At 41.4% G+C, this 24,827-nt stretch overlaps 1 protein-coding gene across 4 annotated transcripts in view; it reads left to right on the forward strand.

Annotated features, from left to right (window-relative positions):
- ttll7 (tubulin tyrosine ligase-like family, member 7) overlaps positions 1 to 24,827 on the forward strand; it is a 67,472-nt gene that overhangs the window by 982 nt on the left and 41,663 nt on the right. For all 4 annotated transcript variants that reach the window (XM_068591361.1, XM_068591359.1, XM_068591358.1 and 1 more), the window contains exons 2-9: positions 5,333 to 5,721; positions 6,107 to 6,238; positions 8,246 to 8,367; positions 10,718 to 10,785; positions 10,980 to 11,138; positions 15,085 to 15,301; positions 17,440 to 17,604; positions 21,103 to 21,261. In XM_068591361.1, the coding sequence (XP_068447462.1) occupies positions 5,697 to 5,721; positions 6,107 to 6,238; positions 8,246 to 8,367; positions 10,718 to 10,785; positions 10,980 to 11,138; positions 15,085 to 15,301; positions 17,440 to 17,604; positions 21,103 to 21,261 (1,047 nt within the window). In that variant the 5' untranslated portion in view covers positions 5,333 to 5,696. The remainder of the gene's footprint in view (positions 1 to 5,332; positions 5,722 to 6,106; positions 6,239 to 8,245; positions 8,368 to 10,717; positions 10,786 to 10,979; positions 11,139 to 15,084; positions 15,302 to 17,439; positions 17,605 to 21,102; positions 21,262 to 24,827) is intronic.

Genomic DNA, 24,827 nt, shown 5'->3' on the forward strand with positions numbered 1-24,827 from the left:
TGCCCCCTGGACTCATCCCTGAAATAAGGCTAGTAAGAAGGATATGATATCAATAAGCTTGAGAAGTTGGCATCCTGCAGTTTTGTGGTTTATATAGGCTACTTAGTGCAGCACATTGCACCTTAAATAACTGTTCAATGAGGCTAATTTCATTCCATACAACAGTTCTCATATTGTCTGTGTCCGCACCTAGTTTCTTTCTTTCTCACACTTTCTTTGACAGAGGCTTTCCCCTTGTAATGTCTTTGAGTTCTCTCCTAGTATTTAGTAAGGACCCTTGCTGTGTTTCTCGACCATAAACCACTAACTAAAACCTAGTCTTATTTTGATATTATCAGACTAAGTGTTAACAGTGTGCACCCATAATCACATGTAGTTATGATATATCTAAAGCTTACTGTGAGTGCATTGCTTTGTGTACATTGTTGCAACTGTAACTTATTTGCTTCACTTTGTCTCACAGAAAACAAGTTCAGGCAAGATCACAATTAATGTCGAACTTTAATTGCATTTCTAAGGAAGTGGTTGAATTTGACATGTCACATATATACCTGCATTACTGTAGATTATATTCAATAAAGTTAAGGTTAGCATTCAGCTGTTTGTTGGTGTATTTCAGTACCACGTGGGCTGGCTGCTCCCACACTTATTCCTCCTCATATCTGGAAGAAGGCACAAAGCCAGAGTTGGGTCACTGGTTTGAGCTAATTTTAGCTCCACTGGCAATTCTAAACCAACTGCATTGCTTTGAGAGTAGCCCGCAGAATCAGCTATCATTTTTCCTGTTCGGACAATGTGAGCATGCTGTATTGGTTTTAAGATGTACACAATCACATTAGCATTGTACCTTTTTAATGTCCAATAAATAAGATGTATACTTTTTTCATGACAAAAGCTAAGTTTTTCTTGAACCTTCTTTTGTTTACATTTGCTTTTCAGTGTAATAGTACAACATGTCTCCATTCTAAGCCAGCATCGCTGCCCTTTTAAATAGTTATATGTACTCTGCGGTCGCTGCAGTGCTGTAATGGCAAGACCGGGGTATACTGCATGTACAGAAAAGAACTGCTGACATAAGTGGTGTTTCCCCAAGCCTCTCTATTGATTCTGTATTTGCCGTTTGAGTTTCATGAAAGGAAGGGAGAACTTAAAACAACCCTCCCAGGGATCTACCGATGGTTGTTGAAGGTAATTGTCAATTGATGTGACACCGCTTGTCATGAATAACAGTCTACTGCTTTTGATTTTCCCTTGGCACACTTTTTGTGGAGCTATTTGTGCTGTCCTTTTGAGTTTGCTTTTGATATTAAAGAGAGTCCCATATTATTTTTGAAGTGCCATTGTCTTATGACAATTGGATAACAACAGCAGGAAAATGTATTTCTTGGTAGAGTTTTTAATGAGAATCACTTTACTTCCTGATATTGTATTACCGGCTCCACAAGTCTATGTCGTCGTGTCCTTGAGCATTACACTTAACCCCTAATTTCTCCCCGTTGCTGTATCCACGGTGTATAGAGCCAAATGTAAGTTGCTTTGGATAAAAGTGTCAGCTAAAATGAAATGTAATGTATTTTTAAAGTATTTTTTTATGATGTAGCCTAAATGCTGCAGGAAAAAAACATTTATTTTCCTGAGAGAGATAACCATGATCTTGAACTACGTGACACACACATTAACAACTTCAACTTGTGCTGGATAAGATAATTAAGGGTAAATTCTGCATAGCAACGCCCTTAAAAGACAGGCACGCTTTTGTCATATATTTGAGGCAGAGAGTGATGCAGATGAGCAACATAAAGAGCTGACAATCTACAATGAAGCCTCTCTGTGCTGTGTGAGGCAAGGGGGAAGTGCATGAGCTCAGCTTCCATAGTTCTGCCTGTTAAGCATTGCTCTGCTATGGTGGCCCTGTGGCTCACTCTACTGGAGAAAATGTGTCATTGCATCGGAGGATTAACAGACTATCAGTGAAAGGAACTTGATTAGTGAAGATTTAATATTTCACTGAAGCATTAATTGTGTCAATGCTAGCAGTAAATTATATTGGATGCAAGTTTTGAAGTCAGAATTCACTTTGTGGATGTAGCCACGTTGTATTCCTCGCAATATTACGAAAAGTTACTGGTAGGTAGATAGAAATAGAAAAAAAGGTAAAAACATAACAGCAGATTCCACAGATTCCTTAGCATTATACAGTATACCATCAAGGATGTTGTCATATTATAAATTTATTTGTTTTCATATTAAACATACATTGTTTATAATGTAACTATGTACGTATTGCATGTTTTCTGTTGTATTCGATTACTGCAGTGATAGGAAGTGTATGACGCGTGTGAATGACCACTGAGCCCAATTCAAACTTGTGACATCACAACACAATGCCCTTTATCGGTCACTCTAATCTGGTGTGTAGTGACTCTAAACTCCCTCTTATATGATGTGAATGCAAGTCAAAGCAGGTCGTCTTGCAGCTGAAAACCACCACAAAGACAAATGAGCAATACACAACAGCGCCGCTCTCTGCCGGGTCGACCATTTGTGTGCGACCAAAGTGCTTCCACCGTGACCTCGTACAGTTATGTAGTCATGCAAACAAGACTTGATAGAAATCTGAAATCTAGAGACGCACAGGAAAAAAAAGGTAACTATTATCAGGGGAAATTTGAAAAAAAAAAAATTCTATTGCTGAATGTGCTTTTAGTTTTTTTTTTTAAGTTTGGGTCCAAGCTTCATGCAACATTTGAGCATTTTGAAACTGAAGGTGTGAAACAATGATGTTAATAATTCTTAACATTGACATTATCAGAAATATTATAATACTGATCATGTTTAATTAAGAATGTCTATTGTAGCACAAATAAATGCACCTTAAATTATGAATATCCATGATCCTGCAATATTGTGTCCAATGATTTGGGTTAACATCACAGCCCTTGTCTGTAGATTGTTTGCATTTTTCCGAGATTACTTGCATGAGATTATGCATGGGCCTTCTATTTGTGCATCAGCGTTTGTTGGTGTTTTGATTGCATAATGTGTGCCTGTCAGATCCCCCTTCGTTCCTGAGGGATTACATGACACTAAGGTCTACTGCTCCTATAGACACAGTGTTCCAAGCCTCCCGTACAGAGAGCCAGTACACCACTGGGAGGTGGAGGCAGGTTGTTGTCAACAGCGCAGCTTGCCTCACTTTATCACCCTGACTCTTTGTTGTTCCTCTGCCCCTCGGTGTTGATCTCATTCCAGTCTCTGTCCTCCCCAGGATCAATGTCTTGTGCTTACCCACAGGCAGACCAAGAGGCTGGCAGCGAAGACCAGAATGATCAAGTGATGCGATTGGATTAGTTCCCTATTCTAATTTGTCCAGAGGATGCTGATTGAATCGATAGGGCTGTATCTCAAGTCAGCGTGTGTGCATATCTTCTGATATGCACATGTAGACCAACAGGTGTATCTCTGTGTGTATGCACAGTGAACATTGGGAGATAGAGAACGTGATTTTCAGTACAGTCTCACCACTAGAGGCTACTGTTGATCTCCGTATGAAACGCAGAAGCAGCACCAAAAATCTGTGTACTGTAGATATAGGTTGGTATATATCACCAATAGTTTATGTTGTTATATCTTTTAGTATATTTTATTGACTGATATCAAGTATCTTATTGAGTCGCATTTTTAAATTGTGGCTATTTTTCCTATGGAAAATTACTTTATTAGAATGTAGGAACTGTAGGAAGAGGCCTTACATACATGATATGTGGTATGACTTTCTTGTTTATGAGTTGTGAAGAGGTCAGCCAAAGTGTTTATCATGCCTTTTTGATCAAAATTAATCAGCTAAATGCACTACTTGACTTGCAAGGATCATGAGCAGCTGGAATCGTTCAGGCTTAATGTAAATTATGGAATTGTAAACATGAGTTTATGTCAAAATCGCAAGGTTCAAGTTTTCTTCAATACAGCATGATCATTTAGTTATTAGTAATGTATGGTCCTTAAGGGTAAAATACACCATAGAGCAGAATTTGCTTTAGAGCAGGTTTACTGTGATGGACAGGTCAACGAAGGCTAAATCGCTGAACTTGGGGCCTCGTAATGGCAGTCCACAAATCAATGGATGACATCACAATGACTATGTCCACTTCTTATATACGGTCTATGGTTCACACACAAAGTTTTCACCTATAGTAAAATGGGTTGTTACAAGTGAGGTTTGTAAAATAAAATCAAACAGCACCTACAATCATAATGAGGAGAAATAAAGCCCACTTCACATCTTGTAAATCAGATGACATCTCACCCTTGCTTCTCTTTTGGGAAAATACAAAAAGATTTTTTTTCCTTCAACTGGACCTGTAGCTCATTTTCCTCTAATATTACTGTTCCTGCTGTGAGTCACTCAGCGCTGACTGTCAGACCCCAAGGCATCAAACAAGAACTGCATCTAATTTGACAGTCTGTTACGTTATGAAGATTGTCGCACATTCACACACATTACATCGCTTGCATTGGAATTTATATTCAAGGCTAAATTCAGGCTTAAGTCAAAAAATGAGGCAATGACGCAGATGTGTTTGAAAACGTGAGGAATCTAGAGCAACCTACAGTGACAAAAGGAGAACATGCACACCCCACACAAAAAAAGACGCAGACTTAAACATAGTCCTCTCTTGCTGTGATGCAACAGTGCTAATCACTGAGTCACGATACTTCCCTGGCCAGCAAAACATGAAATGTGACAGTGTATCTCAGCAAAGGTTGATCACCCCCAAAAGTGGTTTGAAGACACACTCTCAGACCACAGCCAAACAATAACAAAATCTGGCTGATGACTGGTGTTAATTTCCCACACCACTTCATAGCCTGAAGCATCATTTTAATAAACCACTGTAAAGATGCCATCTGTTTGAATGAAGTGACCTCTCAGCCATACAACGAAACCCAGCTGGCACAAACATCAGACACAATGAGATTCTGCAAACCCTTTACTTGATAACCACATTAATATTTCACAGATGTTCCATGGAATACCAATTAGTCCAGCGGACGTCACACAGCTTTAGATTATTTTATTAGTAGTACTACAGCGTCAGAGCTGTACAGAGCTCTCACTGAACTGTTAACGCTTGGTGTCAGATTGACCGATGTAGCCTGTGATAGGCCTGTGTGCTGCGGTTGCTGCTGCTGCATTACATCAAAAGCATGTCCAATGCACTCCGGTCCAGTGAGAGCATATACACACAGATCTTGTTGTCACCCTTTGAGCAGTCAGCCTACCACGGCTGTTCTGCTGCTGTAAAAAAATATTTTTTCTTCTCTTCTACAGGCATTCCTATCAATCGCTCTGTCCACCCCCTCCTACCATCGCTCCTCTTGGGGCTGTATAGAAGCTGGGGCAGTGTAGACCCTTGAGAGGCCCTCCCCCTCTCACTCTTCCCCACCACTGCCCTCCCCTGCACACTCAGATTCTGCTGCTGCTCTTTATGTTGCTGAAAGGCACCAGGGAGATGCTCAGATGATCCATTGGGTCGTCCTGAACCACATCGTCCATACAGCCCAAGACAGGGAAGACTAACTACTGCAAGTGTGAGAGACCCCTTGGAGGGTGCTGTGAGTACCCTGTGAGGCCCGCCCTCCCGCCAAGCTTGGCAGAAAGCTTGGCTTGCCCCTTCACTCCTCCAGTCCCTGAGATGCCCTCTCCTCCCAATGAAGGAGGTGAGTAACAGAGGTCCAACTCTCTCGGGACAGACAGGGTTATTCTGTTAGATGGTTTGTCGGCTTACACGCACAAACACACACACACACACACCCACACACCCACACACCTGCCTATATATGTACCTGCCATCATCCGTACTATTCTCTCTTGCACAGAGCCACACAAGCACACACATACACATGAACGCACACAGATCATTCATGCTGCATGCAATCAGATGCCTAATTCATTTACACCCCAACGCCATAAACAAACCCCACTAAATCCCCTGCAGATGTGAGAAAAATACATTTCAATACTCGAGCAACTTCTGTCCCCTCCCTGTCTGAAGCACAAGCTGTGACTGTATTCAGTGTTGTTTTATGCTGTCTTTTCCTCCAGAGGATCAAGGAGCGTCCCCGGTGAACGGGCCATCTGTGGGCTCCTTCCGGAGCACTGGGATGAGGAAGGTGCGCAACAAAAAGAAGAAAGGCAGCATCACTGCAAATGTCACTGGCACCAAATATGAGATTGGTATGATAGTCTATTTCTAATGATATAAAAACATTTTTTTTAAATGAAAGTAACGACAACCACAAATATACAAAAATGTTGGATTAAAACAGATTGAAAAAAAAGCAAAAACAGGCATGTACACTTCAGAAATGTCAGTCTCCAAAGATAAGTCGTCTTTTGATCACATAGTTTGTCTTAATGGAGAACTAGTGCAGGATGAAAAGAGGCTTTCTTTGAGATGGGTGATGAAATCCTTTCATCAATGTACGTTATCATAGTATTGGTGTTTTTTGTCAGAAAACAAGTGAGTTGCCTGAAATGGTTTAGCAGCAGTGTTAGTGGTTGTAGCTGCAGTTGTAGTATTAGTATAACTTTAGTTTGTTTCAGGTCACTGCTTACATATAAAGGGTGGTTGCAATGTTAACATTAATAAAGACACACTAAATGATAATGGCCCTGTAAAAGTTTTTCAGATTTAGCTACGTTGTGTAGACTAAGCATGGACTACAAAGCCTCTGATACTTCTGAGTTAGCTAGACCAACATTCTGGGTGGTCTGCAGGTAAGATTAACATACTGTGACAGTGAATTGTATATTAATTTCGGAAACAGCTCAGTCAGTCCCTGAAAAACTCAGCAAATCTAATCACAATGTTGTCTCAACAATAAAACAATCCACTGTAGATTTGACTCGCGACAATAAAATCTAATTTGCTGTGGTGGATTGTTTGAAGGAGGCCGTTGTTATTTAATGTCTTAAATTAAACCTAATAGAGTTGCAGTCCAGCAACAGTTCACACAGAGAGAGCTCGGCTTTACACGCGTACATACATCTTTATTGAGGTAATTTAACTTGGCAGTGAGGTCTTTTTGAGAAGGGCAAACCAAAGCATAGTAAGCACTCCTTACATGGTCAGTATATGCCAATGTGGCAGCACAGCTCTCATGGGTGAGCTACAACCTATAAAATTAAGGAGTCAGCAGCAGAAAGTAGAAGTTGGGGGCTACCCAGATCCTGTAGGTAGATGGGAGTCTAGCTGTGATTCAGTTTGCTTGCTGTGACGAGACCCTCACGGTGGCCATTCTGAGAATAGTGCAGGGCTATTTTGAAGGAAAATTAACACTAAGGGCCAGATGGATGGCTCATTTTTGCTGTTAGCTTTTTTTTCAGCTGTCTTTTTTTATTTAAGAATTGATAGTATTACAGATAAAGGCTAAAGGTCAGGGAATATGGTGTTGGAAATTTGCTTTACACCCACTGAGAAGGAAATGTACACGCTTGCTCTAAGGATGTCTGTTACGCGAGATGTGTAAGAAAGGATTGATTATCGTTTTGTACTCAAAGACTCGACTGGTATCTGTAAGCATAGGCCCGCTGTGATGTAAACCCTCCGTATTCAAGTTAGCAAAACACTATAAGCCTCTTCCGACATTAACACATGGTTAAAGTTACATTGGAAACACATTTTTCCGATTCAAGTGCCATCATGCAACATTAGGCAAGCCTTCTCCAGGTTTGTGAAGGCTTTCAAGAAATTAATTAATACCACGTTTCGTTAGGGCATATGAATTTTTCATTACCCACTGAATAATGAATAGTTGTTGGATTAATGTCCAAATGGGCTTGCCACCTATCTCTCATACTATGGGGTTTCCAATGGGATTTGAATGCATTACACACAATTAATTACCTTTTTGAAGAGAGGCATTACGATTGGTTGCTCTGCAACCATTCCATGAATGGTAAATATTGCTGCAAGCTTTTTGATCTATTATGTCCCGGACGCATTTCTTTCTTAATGTATGCAAAAACAGAAATGAAGCAGAAAGTGAAACAGTTTGAGTGAAACATCGATCTGTAAAGTGGAGATATAATATATAATTTGTGGGCCCAAATCACATCTTGCTCTTATTCTGCATCTATGGTAGTAATTTACTTTGTTATCATAAATATACTATTTTTTATATACACTGCAGAGCTAATTCTATTAATGGAATAACATCTACTCTGAATGTTTTTCCCCAGTTCGTATAGTCATCAAGCAGGTGGACTTCCTCAAGACCCGGGAAGATGACGAGACTGCCAACCTCATATGGAATGACTCGGCCGTGCAGCATGAGAAAATCGCTGAGCTCAGGAATTATCAGGTACACAGCATGGCCACACAGCATGGCCACTGTGCCAAGTCAGCACACATTGTTCAGGGGCACCATAGTCTCGAGGTTAGAGAAGAGAATAACAGTGTCAGATCCAATAGCTGCACTGAACAGGAAAAAAACTGGATCTTAACCTTTATAGTAGCTCAAATGAAGCTGCTCCATGACCAGCAGCAAAGGCCATGATACTGATCAGCTCCCACTGGATGGATGTAACTTTGGAAGGAAAAAGTCTTGAGCAGCAGTTCAGAAGAAAGAATGTGTGTTTTACTGGTTTTAAAGGTAGACCAATTGTTAAAAACAAAACAACCTCTAATTTGTAACACTGGTAAGGTGGATTTCCCCTCGAGGAATCCTGAAGAGAAAAAGGAGCAAGCGATGCCTTCAAAATGAAACAGTGCAGTGCACCAGAAGAACTGAATACAAAGGATGAAACAAACACGACAGCTACTGCAACCCTCCCATGCTTAATAGATTTTATCCAAATGATTTTTCTCAAAAGAAAACCAAATCCCTTTGTTCAAAAACTCCTTTGGTTTTTCCTGCAGGTTCTTCAAAGTCATTACAGAACAAAGCCTTTACATAAGTTTATACACTCTGGTATGATAGACTCGTGTGATAAATGGTCTACCCCCAGATGTGATGTAATCTGAACTGTGGCATACACATTACAGGTGAGGACAACAAGGTCTCACATATGCTGCTGGCAGTGAGCAAATGCCACATTGCCTGCCAAAGAGGTTTGACAAAAATGAAGAACATAAATTCTCTTTGTCATCAAATCTTGTTTATGTGAAAAGTTTAAAATGAATAATTTCACTGAAGCTTATTTAATTGGTCATATACTTTAAATAACTGACCACATGAGGTTTCAGTTTAAATGCAAATGATCAAAACAACACAATTTTTATACCTCTGTCATAAAAAAAAGAGGTTTGCACACCACACTAACACATAATAGGTTTTTCTACTTGTCTCCAGTAGAAATAAAAGAATAGGTAAAGGAAAATATAAAGAGATTACAGCAGATGGATTTGAGATGCTATATAGAGACATTTGGGACACAGTAATAGTACATGTCAGAATAAAAGACTCTGAATGCACCCATCTGCGTTTACTCAGACCCTGGGAGGTGAGAGGGAGACCGCAAACAGGAGAGAGGGAGAGGGAACAACAGAGCGCACACAGAGACAGAGAAGAAGATTGACAGGAAGTCTTGACAACTTGTGAACAGAAGGGGGTGGGGGCAGGTTTCAGATGTCTCTAGTGATGTTGACAAGACGGGCTGAAACAAGGGTTGCTCTGAGTTCTGTGTACTAGTCTGAAAATGATCCCACCTCTGTTTGACCTCCCTGTCCCGCTGACTGAACTTCCTGCTGCTCCCCCTCAGCTCCAAGCGTTAGCCATCCATCTCCCCGAGTGCTTATTTGATTAGACTGGGCACTAATGATCGATTAAATCACATGCTAGGAAGAGTATGGCTTGTTAGGACAGGGGCAGCAAGAGTTCAGCTAAGTAGATTGAATATTGCAAATACTGTAACGGCTTAACGTGTCGCAATGTGGCTAATGTTTTCACATAGAACTGGTGATTTGCTGTCAATTGTTTTCATTTGCATCTCTGTGCTGTGGTATTTCATGAGATAATTTCTCAGTAGAAAAGTAGAAGTCCCTCAACAATTGGTTTTGATTTCCCCTCACAAGCCACGTCGTTTCGCAGCATTGGCATAATTGTGCAATCTCTTCTGAATCCCTAATTACGTCCGTCTCGTTTGGATAATAATCACAGGATCCTTTTACACTCGGAGTTCCTGTTTTTTTTCTCTGTGCTTTTTCTCGCTCTTTAATTCTTTCCTTTTTTTCCGTTTAGTGATGTACTGTGAGAGTTTGCTGTCAAGTTTCAGTTCATATGAGCCTAATTAACGCCCCTGTTCAGGCTCATTTGGTCAAAGAATACAGAAAACCCAGAGTTTTTCCTCTTCCTCCCACCCCCCCTTCGGTGCATTCAAAGCAATTCATTCAACTGTCACTGCAGGAGCTTGCGATGCAGAACCAATTACCTCGGCCCCTCGCAGTTGAGATTGATCTTTTTTTTTTCTCGCCTCTTCCCTCCCCAACCTTTAAAGTATAAAAAAGAAAACATGGTAAACTAAATAAGGGTTGAGAAAGGTCTCAGCGTCACCTTTTTGTTTTGAGTCCGTAATTGGGCATAAATGTCAGAACATTGTAAGCTCACTTCAGGTTGCTGCCTTTAATGTGCTCATTTTTATGAAGGGGTGGGGGTGGAATTGAGTGGCGTAATGGCCCTAACAACATTATTATGTCTGCTTGTCCCTCTGCAGAGAATTAACCATTTCCCTGGCATGGGCGAAATCTGCCGGAAAGACTGCCTAGCAAGAAACATGTCCAAGTAAGTTTTCAAATGAGATTACTTTGGTACAGTTTGCAAATGTGCAAAAACAAGAGCATTTAAAAGCTCAGTATTTAGCCGGTAAAAACGTTAGCCTGCTTTTAAAACACAAGATTAATCTGAACTAATGTAGATTTGTAACAAATGTAAAGTTTTGCTTTACTCCCACACACACCCTTTCTTCATTTCTCCAGAATGATCAAGTGCCAGCCTCAAGAGTACAGCTTCATACCCAAAACTTGGATCTTCCCTGCCGAGTACACTCAGTTCCAGAACTATGTCAAGGAGCTACGCAGGAAACGCAAGCAGAAGACCTTTATTGTCAAACCCGCCAACGGAGCCATGGGTCACGGGTAGGTCAGAGGCTATCAAGTGCCTCAGAGCAATCTAACAAACTGGCTATAAGAGACTGAAGCAGAGGATAGAAACTAAACAAGATATTGAGGGCCTGCATGAGTGAGTACAGCAGAAAGTATAGAGCAAATAGATAAACAACAAAACAAGGCAATAGGTAGTTTGTGACCCTGACATGAGTGTCTCTGGAAAAAGTATTATGGCCGGGACCAGATTAAGCATTTGAGCTGAGAGGATGTGGTGAATCTCATTGTCCTCGATGGTCACACTCTCCATAAATCAGAGGTTATCGTGCCGGTGGAGGACACACACACACATACACACGCACATGCACACACACACGCACACACACGCACACAAACAGAGACACACACGGTCCCTGGCAGTAACTGTAGTTCCTTCCCTGAAGGTCTCTGCATGTGATTATTTGGATTCCTTATAAAGCACCATCAGCAGAGAACAATCAGACTAGAAAATGGACCAAGATGGCTGCTGCAGGGGATTCTGTCTCGCCACAGCATCTCTTTATCAAAAGATGAGCAGGCTGTAGTACCTGAAAGCATATTTCATACTTCCAGTCCCATGGTGTCTATCTCAGATTGAGATGTCACATTTCTATGGTATGTTTTGTACAAATGTATGACAGTTAAAATCCTGAAGTATTAAGAGAATCAGTATAGAACCCTGGTGACATGGCCTCTTTACTCTGACATGAACCAGTTTATTAGGTACACATGCCACCTCTAAAGCAATCAAATGTCAAATTCCAGCAATTAACACGCCTTCAGTGAAGCCTAACGTGTGTAAATAGGGGCGGACAAAACATTACAAACCAAAGTTTACTCAAGGGTTGAATTGACTGCTCTCTGACACACTGTCAACAAAGTTGAACATTATAAGCTTGGGTGAATGTGGGGCTGTGTTGATTTTAAAGCTCCTTGCTCGTGGAGATCTGTTGATTTAGAACCAGAACGGTCCCTAAGGAAAGGGACATTTGGGCTTCTCTGCTCAATCTACCACAAAACACTAACCAGGATAAGTGATAAAAAAAATAGATGGATTGAACAGAAATGTTCTAAAACACAAGTATCCAAAATTATCTCTAAAATAATCACACTATTCTAATGTTCTACGTATGAGCGTAGCTAACTTATTTGACACTTAATTCTACTGAGATACTGTGTGCTGGTCAAGCATGCATTTACAAGACTAAAAGGAAGTGGAACTACTAAGAGGTTTCAAGTCCAAAGTTCCAGGTGTGGTTGCTTAAAAAATATATTAAATAAAATGTACACTAAAATACAGGCCACACTGCGGATGTTATAATTCGGCTAAAATGCACGGTCCTCTGAACAGATTTTGTTTTGTAGAGCACTGTAGAATATGTTAAAACTGTTCAGATGGCGAAACATTTAATATAGTATTCTTTTTGGCTTGCTATTCTTTAAAATTGTGATTCCTGAAGAAGTGCATGTGTGAAGAAATACTTTGAAGTGCATTCATCACTGACACCAATAGGTGGGGATATTGAAGTACAAATAGCTCAGTGTGCCTCACCTCTCCCTCTGATTCTCTTTGAATTTGTCCGTTCTGGTATAATGTGAGCATTACTTATAACTCCATGCTGCACTAAGCCCTTATTTATTAAAAAATAAAAGGCAGCAAAGGCTAAATTATAGCAATACATAAAAAAATATGGAAGATGATGAGTTTAGCTCAACCTCTCAACGGCGAGCGGTTCACAGGATTAGATTTTTCTCCATTTTTTTTTGTTGCCTGGTGTGGCGCGGCAGGAAATTAAGTTATATCTACCCCCTGTAATTTATTTTTGCGTCGGCCAACTGAATTAAGTTATTGTTTGTGTCTGAAGCGCAGCTTGTTATAAGGGAAACAAAATATAAGCGCGTGCAGGGCTTAAAAAGGCAAGATCCCCTCCGGTGCCAAATTAAATACACGGGGGAGAGTGGGCCGTGATTATCTGACACCCCAGCTCATCAATCATGTTGTCTTCTCCTCAGTTACCCCTTTCTTGACTAACCAACACTGTTAACCCTGTCCTCATCATTCAGCTTGCTGTTTAAAAAGGGCCTTCACAAAGTCAGTCAGCCTACTATCAGTTTGTCCCTGTTCTTTGCTATTCGATCACTGTGATAAGCAGACTAATGACACGCTTAGTTTAGTTAGGGGGAGCACATGATGACGAGGAGTGGTTGATAAACCTGAACGTATAGCATCACAATAAGGCTGGGAAACCTCTGAAGATTTACAGTGAATGTACACCTCCTGTCCAACACCTAACTGGACTGTTCCTGGACTGGACATTGCTGACCAAAGACAAACCTGAGCATCAATACCTGATCTCGGTCCAGATTCACACCAAGCAGCTCATCACCAGTGCTCCAGTTTTTAATTTCATTAGAGTTAAACAAGGTGAATTCTTTTGTTGAAATATAACAACATAGACTGCACTGTTTCCAGGATGCTGTATGTTCCAGCTGTTTTCAGTGCAGAAAAGCGTTTGGCCTCTGGTGGCTTGGTGCCAAAATAGCTTAATAATTCAAACTGTACCTCTTTAACAATCAAGACTTTACATCTGAGCCCAATATTGTGTTTGTGTGTGGTGTGCCTGCTTGCATGTGTATACTGGAGCCTTACAGGCTGTGCATGTAACCAATTTAGGCAGAGTCTGCCTTAACTATGAGTGATGGCGATATAGGTCAGTCGCGATGCTTCTACATAGTGGGAGATTGTTTAGAAACGACCCCTCACCGTTCCTGCACACATGCATACATCCACGCACATACGGACACACTTTCACATTCACAAAGTTTTACACATATTGCCCCTCAAGCTCGTATGCACGGCCACATGGATGCACATAAACTAAAGCCAAGTTCATGCTTCTGCGTCAGGTCGACGGCGTACCTACGGCGTAGGTACCGCGTCGACGCACACCCCCACGCCGTAGCCTGACGTACACCTCCCCAAAATCCTAACACAACTCATTCTCAAATCTAGCGAGCAAGAGTCGGGATACTATAAGGCCTGCATAATATAAGGCCTGAGTGCCAGTGACATGAGACCAAAGCAAATTAATTAGAGTCGAGGTTGAAACGAAGCATAATGTCTGCTCCCATTAAGCTGCACACAGCTAAAATACCCTGCCACAGCATTTGATGCATTGTGCCATTTCGACAGAGTGGAGTTTGATTCCAGAAAATCACAACGCTCTCCAGATGCTTGCAGAATATTTCTCAAGACAAAGCAGCATTGTAGTGTACCTGTCTGTTTTTTGTGCATTTATTTTTTTAAGAATTTTATTTAGATGGCCAAGTAAGGAAGAGAGCAACACAAGTTTTGGAACGTTAAATGCCCCTCAGAGCCAAACAGCTTGTCCTGCTCAAACTAGATTGAAGGCACGCTGAGCACACTAATTTACATATGTTTTCAGTGAAGGTTCTGTTGAAGTGAAAGGTCATATCATAAATACCATCAGGGCACAATAGCTCTGACCCTCTCAGTCTAAAGTGCTGAGCATCTTTATTGTAAAGGTAAGAGTCCTTCAATGCTCAGTAAGGTCATATCTTATCCCTCTAACTGCAACTATTGCTCATTATACTTTTCAGAATGTGAAGATGATTAAAAGTCTGGCCATAAAAGGGAGATGTGGCACCCCGGTAATATGTCCTCAACTTTTCAGAATGATTTGAAATGAAATATGGTGTTGAAATCCATAAAATCTGTATACTGTTTGGCGACATTTTTTTGCTTCAACGCGTATATAAGACAGTGCCAATATCATCAGTCATGTTCATGGTCCCTGCTATGCTGCGATCTATCATTTTTTTAATTATCTTTTTTGTCTTTACTATGTCATATTTTATTATCCTGCTGACGACACCCCAATTTCCCCCCCGAGGATTAATAAAGTTTCTGTCTATCCAGGATCTCGCTTATCCGTAACTGCGAGAAGCTGCCAGCCCAGGAGCACTTTATCGTTCAGGAGTACCTGGACAAGCCCTTCCTGATGGAGGGCTACAAGTTTGACCTGCGCATCTACATCCTTGTTACTTCCTGCGATCCACTTCGCATTTTTCTCTACAATGACGGCCTGGTTCGCATGGGCACAGAGAAATACCATGCACCCAGTGAGGCCAACCTGGTGAGTCACAAACACTAATACTACTACTAATAATAAAGATGATAACATTGATTTGTGTAGGATTCTTCCCCATAATCTGAGAAAAACACACATGGTCTTATACATATACCTTGCAACTAAAAACAGGACATACATCTTTATCAGTGTACCATCTGTGCATAAGGCCATAAGATGTATACATACACTCAACTGTCATGATTTTATATTGGAAAGTACAGACTGAACAGAGTCAGAAATGCACTACAGACAGATAGTAGAAGTAGATTCACAATGCACTCCCACGAACTGGAGCCATGGGCTTGTGGAAGTCATCATAATCAAATTAGACACACACAAACACATTGCCACATTGCACAGAGGTTTGGAAACACTGTGTAATTGCTGTATGATCACAAAAGATGCATGTACTCATATAGTCAACAGTGCCCAAATGCAGCCGACTCTAAGGCTGATATTGTACATACACGCACACACACACACACACACACACACACACACACACACACACACACACACACACACACACACACACACACAAACACACACACACACACAGAATGGGCAGGCATACTGCATGCCCACAGAGTGTAAATGTCCACATGCCAGATGTCTCATCTAATATCAAGCCGCTCATATTTGCCTTGAGGTTCTGCACCTGCTGAAGCGCAGTCTGTTGCTGATGACGAGATGTGCACACACACGCACACACACGCACACACACTCTCTCTATCTCTCTCTCTCTCTCTCTCACACACACAAACACACACACACACACACACACACAGCTTTCCATCAAGAGCGATGCTTATCTACAACATGAACATACGCTCACATAGACATGCTAGACCCCTGCTGTGACACGACTGTGTATTGTCTTACGCAGTCTGTGACACAAGATGGAGTGAGTCGTGCCACGGAGATGAATGTTCAATCCCACAGAGAGTGGCTCGCAGACAGCCATCATGGGCTGGAGTGGCCTCCGGTCACAGCGTTATTACCTTTGAGGCTAAGGACAAGGATGTATTGTCTTCAACTGTGAGGGATAGTGTTTAAAGTGACGCATACAACAATGGTTACACAATAGCTATCCGTTGTTATCATCAATCGCTCATTTTAGCCGTGCTCTGTTGGAACTATGGGGCTTAAGTGCTTAAGATTTTGTTGATCTAGGATTGTAAGCATGTTGTGTTGTTCCACTCATTATCTGTATATTCCATAGGGGCAGAAGGAACCATTTTTAGAATAGATAGAGCATTGGTAATTCCCATATAGCACAGCAAGCTGTTCTTTACTTTTCCTACTGCACCATTTCTTACCATCTTTAGTTGTTGCCAAGGGACACGTTTGTGATGTTTTTGTTTTTTCCTTTATTCATGTCCTTATTACTTATGAGAAAATGTTTTACATTACAATGTGGGTATGTGCACTGTGGGGATAAAAGCATAAACACCCTTGAGGATGCTGTTTGCTGAAATGATTATCATCACTGACAAAGGTATAATTACACTAAAGAGCACTTGTACCGGCACCACAGCTATTTAAGCACAATATACAGTGTAAATCTCATGTATTAAATTAACATTTCTTTGCATCTACTATTGCACTTACTTTAGTGGAGTAATGTGTCGCCATTACTGTTGGATAGGAGTTGTACTGGTCAACTCTCAGCTATAAATGCATTTAACTTTGAGCAGGAAGCATGTGAACAAGAGCCTAATTTCCAGTAAATAAAGGAATTCAAGGGGGATAAGAGAATGATTTAATGACAAAACATGCCGTCTGGTATAAATCCAATGTGCTGGTGCTATGACATTTCATTTTGTATGTCAGCTCTTGTAAGAAATATGTAAAGATCACAGACCTTTGACTAAGCAATCTATGACATCTGGTCGAATTGTAGATATTCTATTATGTTTTAATTCAATGTTTTGTTTTATCATTGGATGATGGTAGTATGTCAATTCAGCCTCCAGAAACGTGCCTTTTTTCCTCCAATCTGTGTTCTTATTGAAGAGCTATCGCATGAAGTTACCGCACTGCTGTCAAATGAAATAAGGAAAATCTTTAGCGAGATGTGAACATGCATATGTTGACGTAGAGCGCATACAGGCCTTCCTAACTCACTGTTGTCTCCACAGAGCCAGCTCTACATGCATCTGACCAACTACTCGGTCAACAAACACAATGAGAACTTTGAGCGAGACGAGACCATGGATAAAGGCAGTAAAAGGTCCATCAGTTGGTTCACCGAGTTTCTCCGCGCCAACGACTACGACGTGGCCAAGTTCTGGGGAGACGTCTCTGTACGTGGGTAGTCCAACCAAACAAACATAAACACAAAAAAACAGATACATGCAGCCATATCGTGGCGGATGTGTATTTCCGAGGATGATAACAATACACACCGCAAATGCAAACAACACATGCATGCGTCCTTCAGTGTGTTCTGTGTCAGCATACACTCATATACACACAGGCTCTTTCTACTAACCGACACACGTTGCACAAAGAACAAAAGCGGGCCAGCAAAAGGTTTGATATGAGTTGTTATGACAGTAATTCAGTGAGCTTCCGAGCGTTGTTTAACTCTAGGAAGAGCTCACAGAAAACATCATTCCAGAAGGATGAGCTTTTTCTCTATCCGGCCCTACACTCCGTTCATCCAAACACCTTTACCTCATACATTTTCTTTTCATCAAAGTCTCTCTGGGCAATTCTTTTACCTCCTGTTCCTAATTCATTCACTTTTCTATTCTTTTTCTTTTTTTTTTACTTTTAACCATCTATCCCATCATATGCTTCTTTGTATTTCTGTTAATACTCTTGCAGTTACACCTTTTCTTTTCTGTTCATGTCCTTTTCTATTTCATTCTTCTTGACCTTGACTTTTTGCCCCTCTGTCAGTATTCATTTGGGGTGTCTGGTCCCTCAGTGATTGTTCTGTGTTTCACTGTCAGTTCTCATGCTGCAAGCGTTCAACCTCAAAATCAACTCCCATTGGTTATTATACTTTCCTCAAGGCAATTTTCTATTTCCTCTTTCCATCAGTTTTTACTTTTCTTTTTGTCCATGTTGAACAAAGTGTTGTAGATTTTGTAGTTGGTGTTTTACCTTGTGTTGTAAGTTCTTGTTTAGGCAGTGTTTCCTTTCCTTTATTCTCCACTCTTATCCATCTTCTGTAATCTTTTTTATGGGCTCCATTTTGTCTGGGCATTAAAGTTCTGTTTCTTTTTTCTACTTTTCTTTCTTTCTCGCTTCAGTTTCTGTTTCTCACATCCTTCTTGCCTCTCAGTGACACATCAGAGTGTCACCTTCTGCCTCATCTCGACCATCCTCGTCTTCTCTTGCTCTCTCACCATTTTTGTCTGTGCTCTTTCCTCAGAAGTTGCACCACTTTGGTGTTAGTGCTGTCCGTTTGCACTCACACACTGGGTTTTGTTTCAACTCTGTATTTATGCTCGCCGCTCACTCTCCTCTCTCCTTCTCTTTTCATCTCTCCTCTTACATTTTGTTCCTGTACAGACCAAGCAGGCTGCCCTGACTCTTCCCGCCAACGGTCACGGTCAGAGTCGGAGAGTTTGTTTGGCAAAAGATTGTCTGTGGGGGGTTAAGCATATAGTGCATGTGTTTTTTTCCCCATGTTTTACTGAAATATCTTTTATATTGAGGCATTATTGATGTTCTGTATGGGGAAGAGTGCCAAAGGTTTGACCAGCAATGCCACAGATAGTACGAATAATTTTGAGAGCTGCAGCTGACTACAAATGCTAATTATAGAGGCCCCTTAGAGGCCATCGTACCGTTCTCATGCATCCAGCAGTGTTACGGAGAAAAAGGCAGACCAGCAGCACTGCGTGGGGCTTGACTAGTGAAGGGAAGCGTAGTGTAGATGTGTGTGTGTGTGTGGGTGTGTGTGTGTGTGTGCATGTGTCTGTGTGTGACCATGTGATAGTCACTACAATGAAGTAGTTATACGTATGGATGTCCACTCCAATGCTACCATCACAGTGCCTTACTGCTCCTTCCCTGATCCGGTAGGTCTGTTGATTCTATGGTCGACATTCCAAAACATTATTATTAAAGGTGACACATATTTATTGGAAGAAGAAAAAATCTTTGTCCTACCGAAAACCTTCCAATGAAAGGAATTTTAGGGGCTTCAGAAATGAGTTTTGATGAAATCTGATAGATGTATGGCAAAATAATATCTTCCTTTATTAAATGAGATGAATGCTTATTTCAACCAGTCAAAGCCCTTCAGTATTTTTTCAGTTTAGTTTAACATGCTTTTCTTTGTTGTAAAAATAAATATTTTTTACTTGAGGACAAATTTGACCTACCACTGACTGTAGTTTATATACCCTGCTGCAGCGATGGGACCAAGTCATTGTTTTGCAAGTCTCAAATTTGTTGCAATCAAGTCTTAGTCTCAGTTCTTAAACTTTGAGTTTCAAATCCTAAACAAGTCATAATGCGCTCTTCACAAAATGTCAAAATGTAAGTCTAAATGTGTGTTATTATTTTGGGGTCTGAAGTCATCAATTGTGTGGCTCGAGGTCATGTGATTTCAATCCACAACTCTGCACACTGCTGGCTCTACTACACTGAGATAGAAAAATAAGTGCTACTACTAAAACAGAGACGATATAAAAGCGTCATTCATGCACACACAAAATATTTTAAATAATAAACAAACGTATGCTGGGTAAAAAATAAAAATAAATCTGTAAAATGGTTCAAAGAGGCTTATAAAAACATTTCAGCCCAAAGCTGAAAAAACACAGGCGCACATGCACATTGCGAGGATGTGGCCAGTGCTGGGGGCTCAGGATAAGGAGGGAGGTGATGGGGTAGGGACAAAGACACACATACACACCAGCCAGTACTGGGGACTTCGGGCATAAACGACACGAGTGGGAGCAGGTGTTTGTGCTGTGCAGCCTGTGGGTCAGACGGGTGGATGGACGGACAAATTGATGGAGGTGTGTGAGCGAAAGACATAAAATGGATGGGGCTGCCGCCTTATCAGGCCAGGGCCAGACCACCATACCCCTCTCCTGCACCCAGCAGTCAGACTGGACTGGGCAAATGGCAGGCCAGCAGCACTGCGTGGGGCTTGATTGGTGAGGGTAAGCTTTGTGCAGTGTGTGTGTGTGTGTGTGTGTGTGTGTGTGTGTGTGTGTGTGTGTGTGTGTGTGTGTGTGTGTGTGTGTGTGTGTGTGTGTGTGTGTGTGTGTGTGTGTGTGTGTGTGTGTGTGTGTGTGTGTGTGTGTGTGTGTGTGTGTGTGTGTGTGTGTGTCAGACTGAGCATGTTTACCCCAGCTGCACAGTGGGAGTAGGCAGGCAGGTAGCAGCCAGCAAACAAATGTGTATGCACACACATGAACACAGGTTGGGAGCCACTAGCCACACAGATGGACTATCACCAACGTTGGTGAAAGTCTGTGTGTGAGTCAATTCAAAAGATTCTGTGTTAGTAATACTTTATGTTTTTTCTTGGCTGACAGAGTATCTTTGAACAATTTGACATTGTACTACCTCTTTGAAGTATGCCTGTAGATTACAGGTATTGTATGTCATGAATGTCATGAATACTCAATAGTCAGAGTTTTGTCAGCAGTCACAACCTGCAATTAAAGCCAGACCTCTAATTGCACTATTTTCAGTTAAAGTTATCTATAAATAGCTGCTACAAAAAAAGGACTATAGGATGTAGGCAAGTGACAAAAAAAGTACGATTTGCGCACCGTTTGTCAGCTCAGCTTGGTGATTCTCTATCTCTTTGTTTTGTATCCTGCCAGGAGCTGGTGGTGAAGACCATAATAGTGGCAGAGCCCCATGTGCTGCACGCCTATCGCATGTGTCGCCCGGGCCAGCCACCAGGGAGCGACAGCGTCTGCTTTGAAGTCCTGGGCTTTGACATTATCCTGGACCGCAAACTCAAACCGTGGCTACTGGAGGTACAACTCCGTATGTGTGTTTACGTGTGTGGGGTGTGTATGGGAAACAAGGTTCGTGTTTTTCTTTTTTTTTTCGTCTTGTAATTTTTAATTAAAAACTTTTCAATATTTTCTTTTGGCCATTCTAACAAGAAGTGTATTTAATACATTTAAATACTATTTTAAACATTTTAATTTAATTGGAGCCTACTTTGCCACAATGAAAACTATTTTTGAACTCAAAAACAGAATGAAAGCATAGTAGGAGATTTACATCTGTGATCTATAAAATGTTATTTTAGGAAGTGTGTGTTTGTCAGTCAAAGAGAGAAGGGCTGCAGTCTGTGCAGTCTCACCTGTCTGTGCTGCTGCTAAAGTGACAGCGGCTCCTAAACTGAAGTAATGTGGCATCAGCGGGAGAGAGGGAGAAGTTGCCACGCACTGACAGAAAGCATAAACACACACTGATTTTGCTTACACATTTTTGTCCCTGGTGAACAGAAACACACACAGACAACCACACAGTCTCAAGTATGTATTTATTCACCTCCAAACACAACCAGAAGACACATTCCCATGTAAAAGTAAAAGTATGTTCTCAGCCACAAACATGCACACACAATTACATGGATGTGTGCATTCATACACACCCATGCATACAAATAGAGATACAGGCATACACACATGCATATAAGACAAGACAAAAAACCCTTTTCATCATAAAAAAGGCAAACATGCAGGGTTGGAAAATATAGGTCAGGACTGCAAGTTCACTAGCAACGCTCCTCATTCTCTCGGTGTCAGTCTTTTCAAGTGTCAGTCACTCAGGAGATGGATTTGAGTTTAGAGTCCACTCCAGGATTTCTGTCTCACCGTTCTGATGTCAGCCAGTCAGTTAAAGCTTGACCTAAATCCTTTAACCCAAAGTGGCTGCGTGCCTTTCCCCACCTTCTTTCCCTCAAATTGACTCAAGGATGGGAAATGCCTCTGGGGTAATTGTTTGTTTTTTCCCCATCATGACATAATTACCTGACTCTTTTTGTGTGGTTGAGCAGTTGTACTATATGACAAAAGGATGTACAAGAGAGAGCAAGATGATGGTGTTCCTTTTGACTGCTTGTGTGTTTGTGCGTGTGCGTGTGTGTGTGTGTGTGTGTGTGTGTGTGTGTGTGTGTGTACAAGACATGCCAAACAGCCGTGAATGCAGTTGTTCCACTTCAGCAGTAATGATCCCCTCTGTGCTACTAGCAGCGCTCTATAACTCTCATCAATTAACATCACACACGCACACCCCTGCTTCTCTTTCACGCAACATTTACAGCAACAATCATTTATTTCCAAAAACAGCTGATTAGTCAGGGGATACTTGCAAGCATTGAGACCCCTTCTCAAATCCTCACTATGGACGCTGTCAAGCCTGAAAATAACTTTATTACCGTCTTTTTAGCTTGTCGACGTTCATTTCTACTCTGCAGGGACACCACGCACGGTGGGGCCCATAGGCTGGTTGCCACAAACGGTACCCCATGGCAAGCCCTCAGGTCCAAATTTAATTTTTCAGCAGATCTCTTTGCGACACAAATGCATTTCAGTGCATTTCAACATTTTTTTTTTTTTTATTGCTGTCACCTGCTTGAATCGGAAAACTCTAAAAATGGAATTGGAACACAATCTCGGTCTTAAAGGTTTGTTTTGAAATTATGGACTTCAGCTCTCAGGTTTCCCTATGGGTGTCACTGTGAATTATGTGTGCCACGCCTCGTCGGGCCTTTACCCAGACTGCCGTTCCGACAATGTCTTCCTCTCTTACTCTTTAAAATGTCAAAGTTGGTTGTTGGATATGCAAACTCGCAGCCAGGAAATGAAAGTTCAACCTGTGTAAACTCCAAGTCAGTCGAATACCTGAAAACTAAATGGTATCATATATAAGAAACTGTCGAATTACATTAATCCTGCCCTTTGTGTTTGTATTTTTGTCTGCCAGTTTGTGTGTGTGTGGAGGAAGCTGGGGAGGCAAAAGGAACATGATTGCCTTTCACATCCTCGAATTACACCTCCAGAAAGTAGCCACTGTTTCTTTTTAAGACAAGGTATTCAAAATAGTGCAACTCCAAACCTCTGTGATTAGAGGACAACTCGTCTCTATTTTGCCTTTGCAAGAAAACCGCCATGCAAGATACAATACAGCGACTCTTTGTAAGCAGACAAGCACAAAGAGAAATCATTGCAAATATACTGATAAAGAATAGGCACAGTCAAGAGGAACAACCCACAGACCAGCGCACACCTGCTAAATAGCTTGTCACAGGGGAAAACAGAGATGGCAAGAGCGATGCTTCTCAAACCAAGGCCAGGCATCAAACGGGCACATTGTGCTCAGAGCAAGTACAGACGGTGGAGAAGGGAAGGTAAAGAGAGAGAGAGAGAGAGACAGGCTTTTGTGTGATCCTTATCTCAATTCAGCAGAGTTTTCAACACAAGTTTTACCTCCTATTGACATTCAAAACATCAGCTCTACATAGGCGCACACACAAGCACAGACACACACACACACACACACACACACACGCTCACACACTTGCTCAAATGGCGTAACCCGAGACATTCACTTTCATTAAACCAGCCCAGACGGCATCTGTGTCTCGTATGGGAAAGGCGTTTCATTGAGCAGTGATCCTCTCTTAACGCACACACACACACACACACACACACACACACACACACACACACACACACACACACACTCTGTCAACTGAGGCTGTGGTTTGTATTGTCAGTCCCAAGGCTTTAGCTTTAAGGGCTTCATTGAGTCTTTTCTTTTCCTATTTTGACAGCAAAATAATAAATAATAGCAAAACAAAAATACAATGAAAAACAATCAATTCAGAAATATAGACACATTTAGTTTACCTCAGGAACTGCCTCATGATAGGCTTTGCGCATAAATTCTGCTTGCAAAGGTGGAGTCTTAAAATTGAGGTACATGGGTCAAAGAGAACAACAGTCATCTCAAAATCCAGTGTGTCATCAGGAGTGCATTTTACTCAATGTAAAATATAGCAGTGGGACAGCATTGTCACCCCTGCACCCCCTTCCTCTCTTAAGTTTATCCAGGGCGCATGTGCTGTAAGCCGCCGTGACAAATAATGTTAAATGGAGTAAGGAAAATGGAAAATAAAATGATTTAAGGTTTGGTGGGTGATGGGCAAGGACAAGTAGAATATATACACACACAACAAATATTTCTTTAAATTCTCTACAACTTGTATTGGACAGAACCCGACAATGAGCAGAATTTATTGTTCCTATGTTGTTCTGATTGGTGGCCGTGGACAAAAACATAAGGATGGGTGGATTAAGGCCCATCCTCATTACAGACTTCATTTTACTTTTTTATTTTGTGACAGGGAAAAAACAAAGAAGTTAAAGCTGGTCAACTCAAAATAAGAAGAAACAAATGTTTGTACTGAGCAAGTATAATTACAAACGTGCCTGGTCTGTAAAAAGCTGTCTAGTGCCAGACTCCAGCAGCTCAAATGCTGGTCGGCCTGCTCGTTATAGCCACATTTCTAGTGTGTGTGTGTGTG

The sequence above is a fragment of the Clinocottus analis genome, unplaced genomic scaffold, assembly GCF_023055335.1.
Source record: "Clinocottus analis isolate CAN_PGR_092001 unplaced genomic scaffold, fCliAna1.0.p SCAF_25, whole genome shotgun sequence".
NCBI classification, from domain to species: Eukaryota; Metazoa; Chordata; class Actinopteri; order Perciformes; family Cottidae; genus Clinocottus; species Clinocottus analis.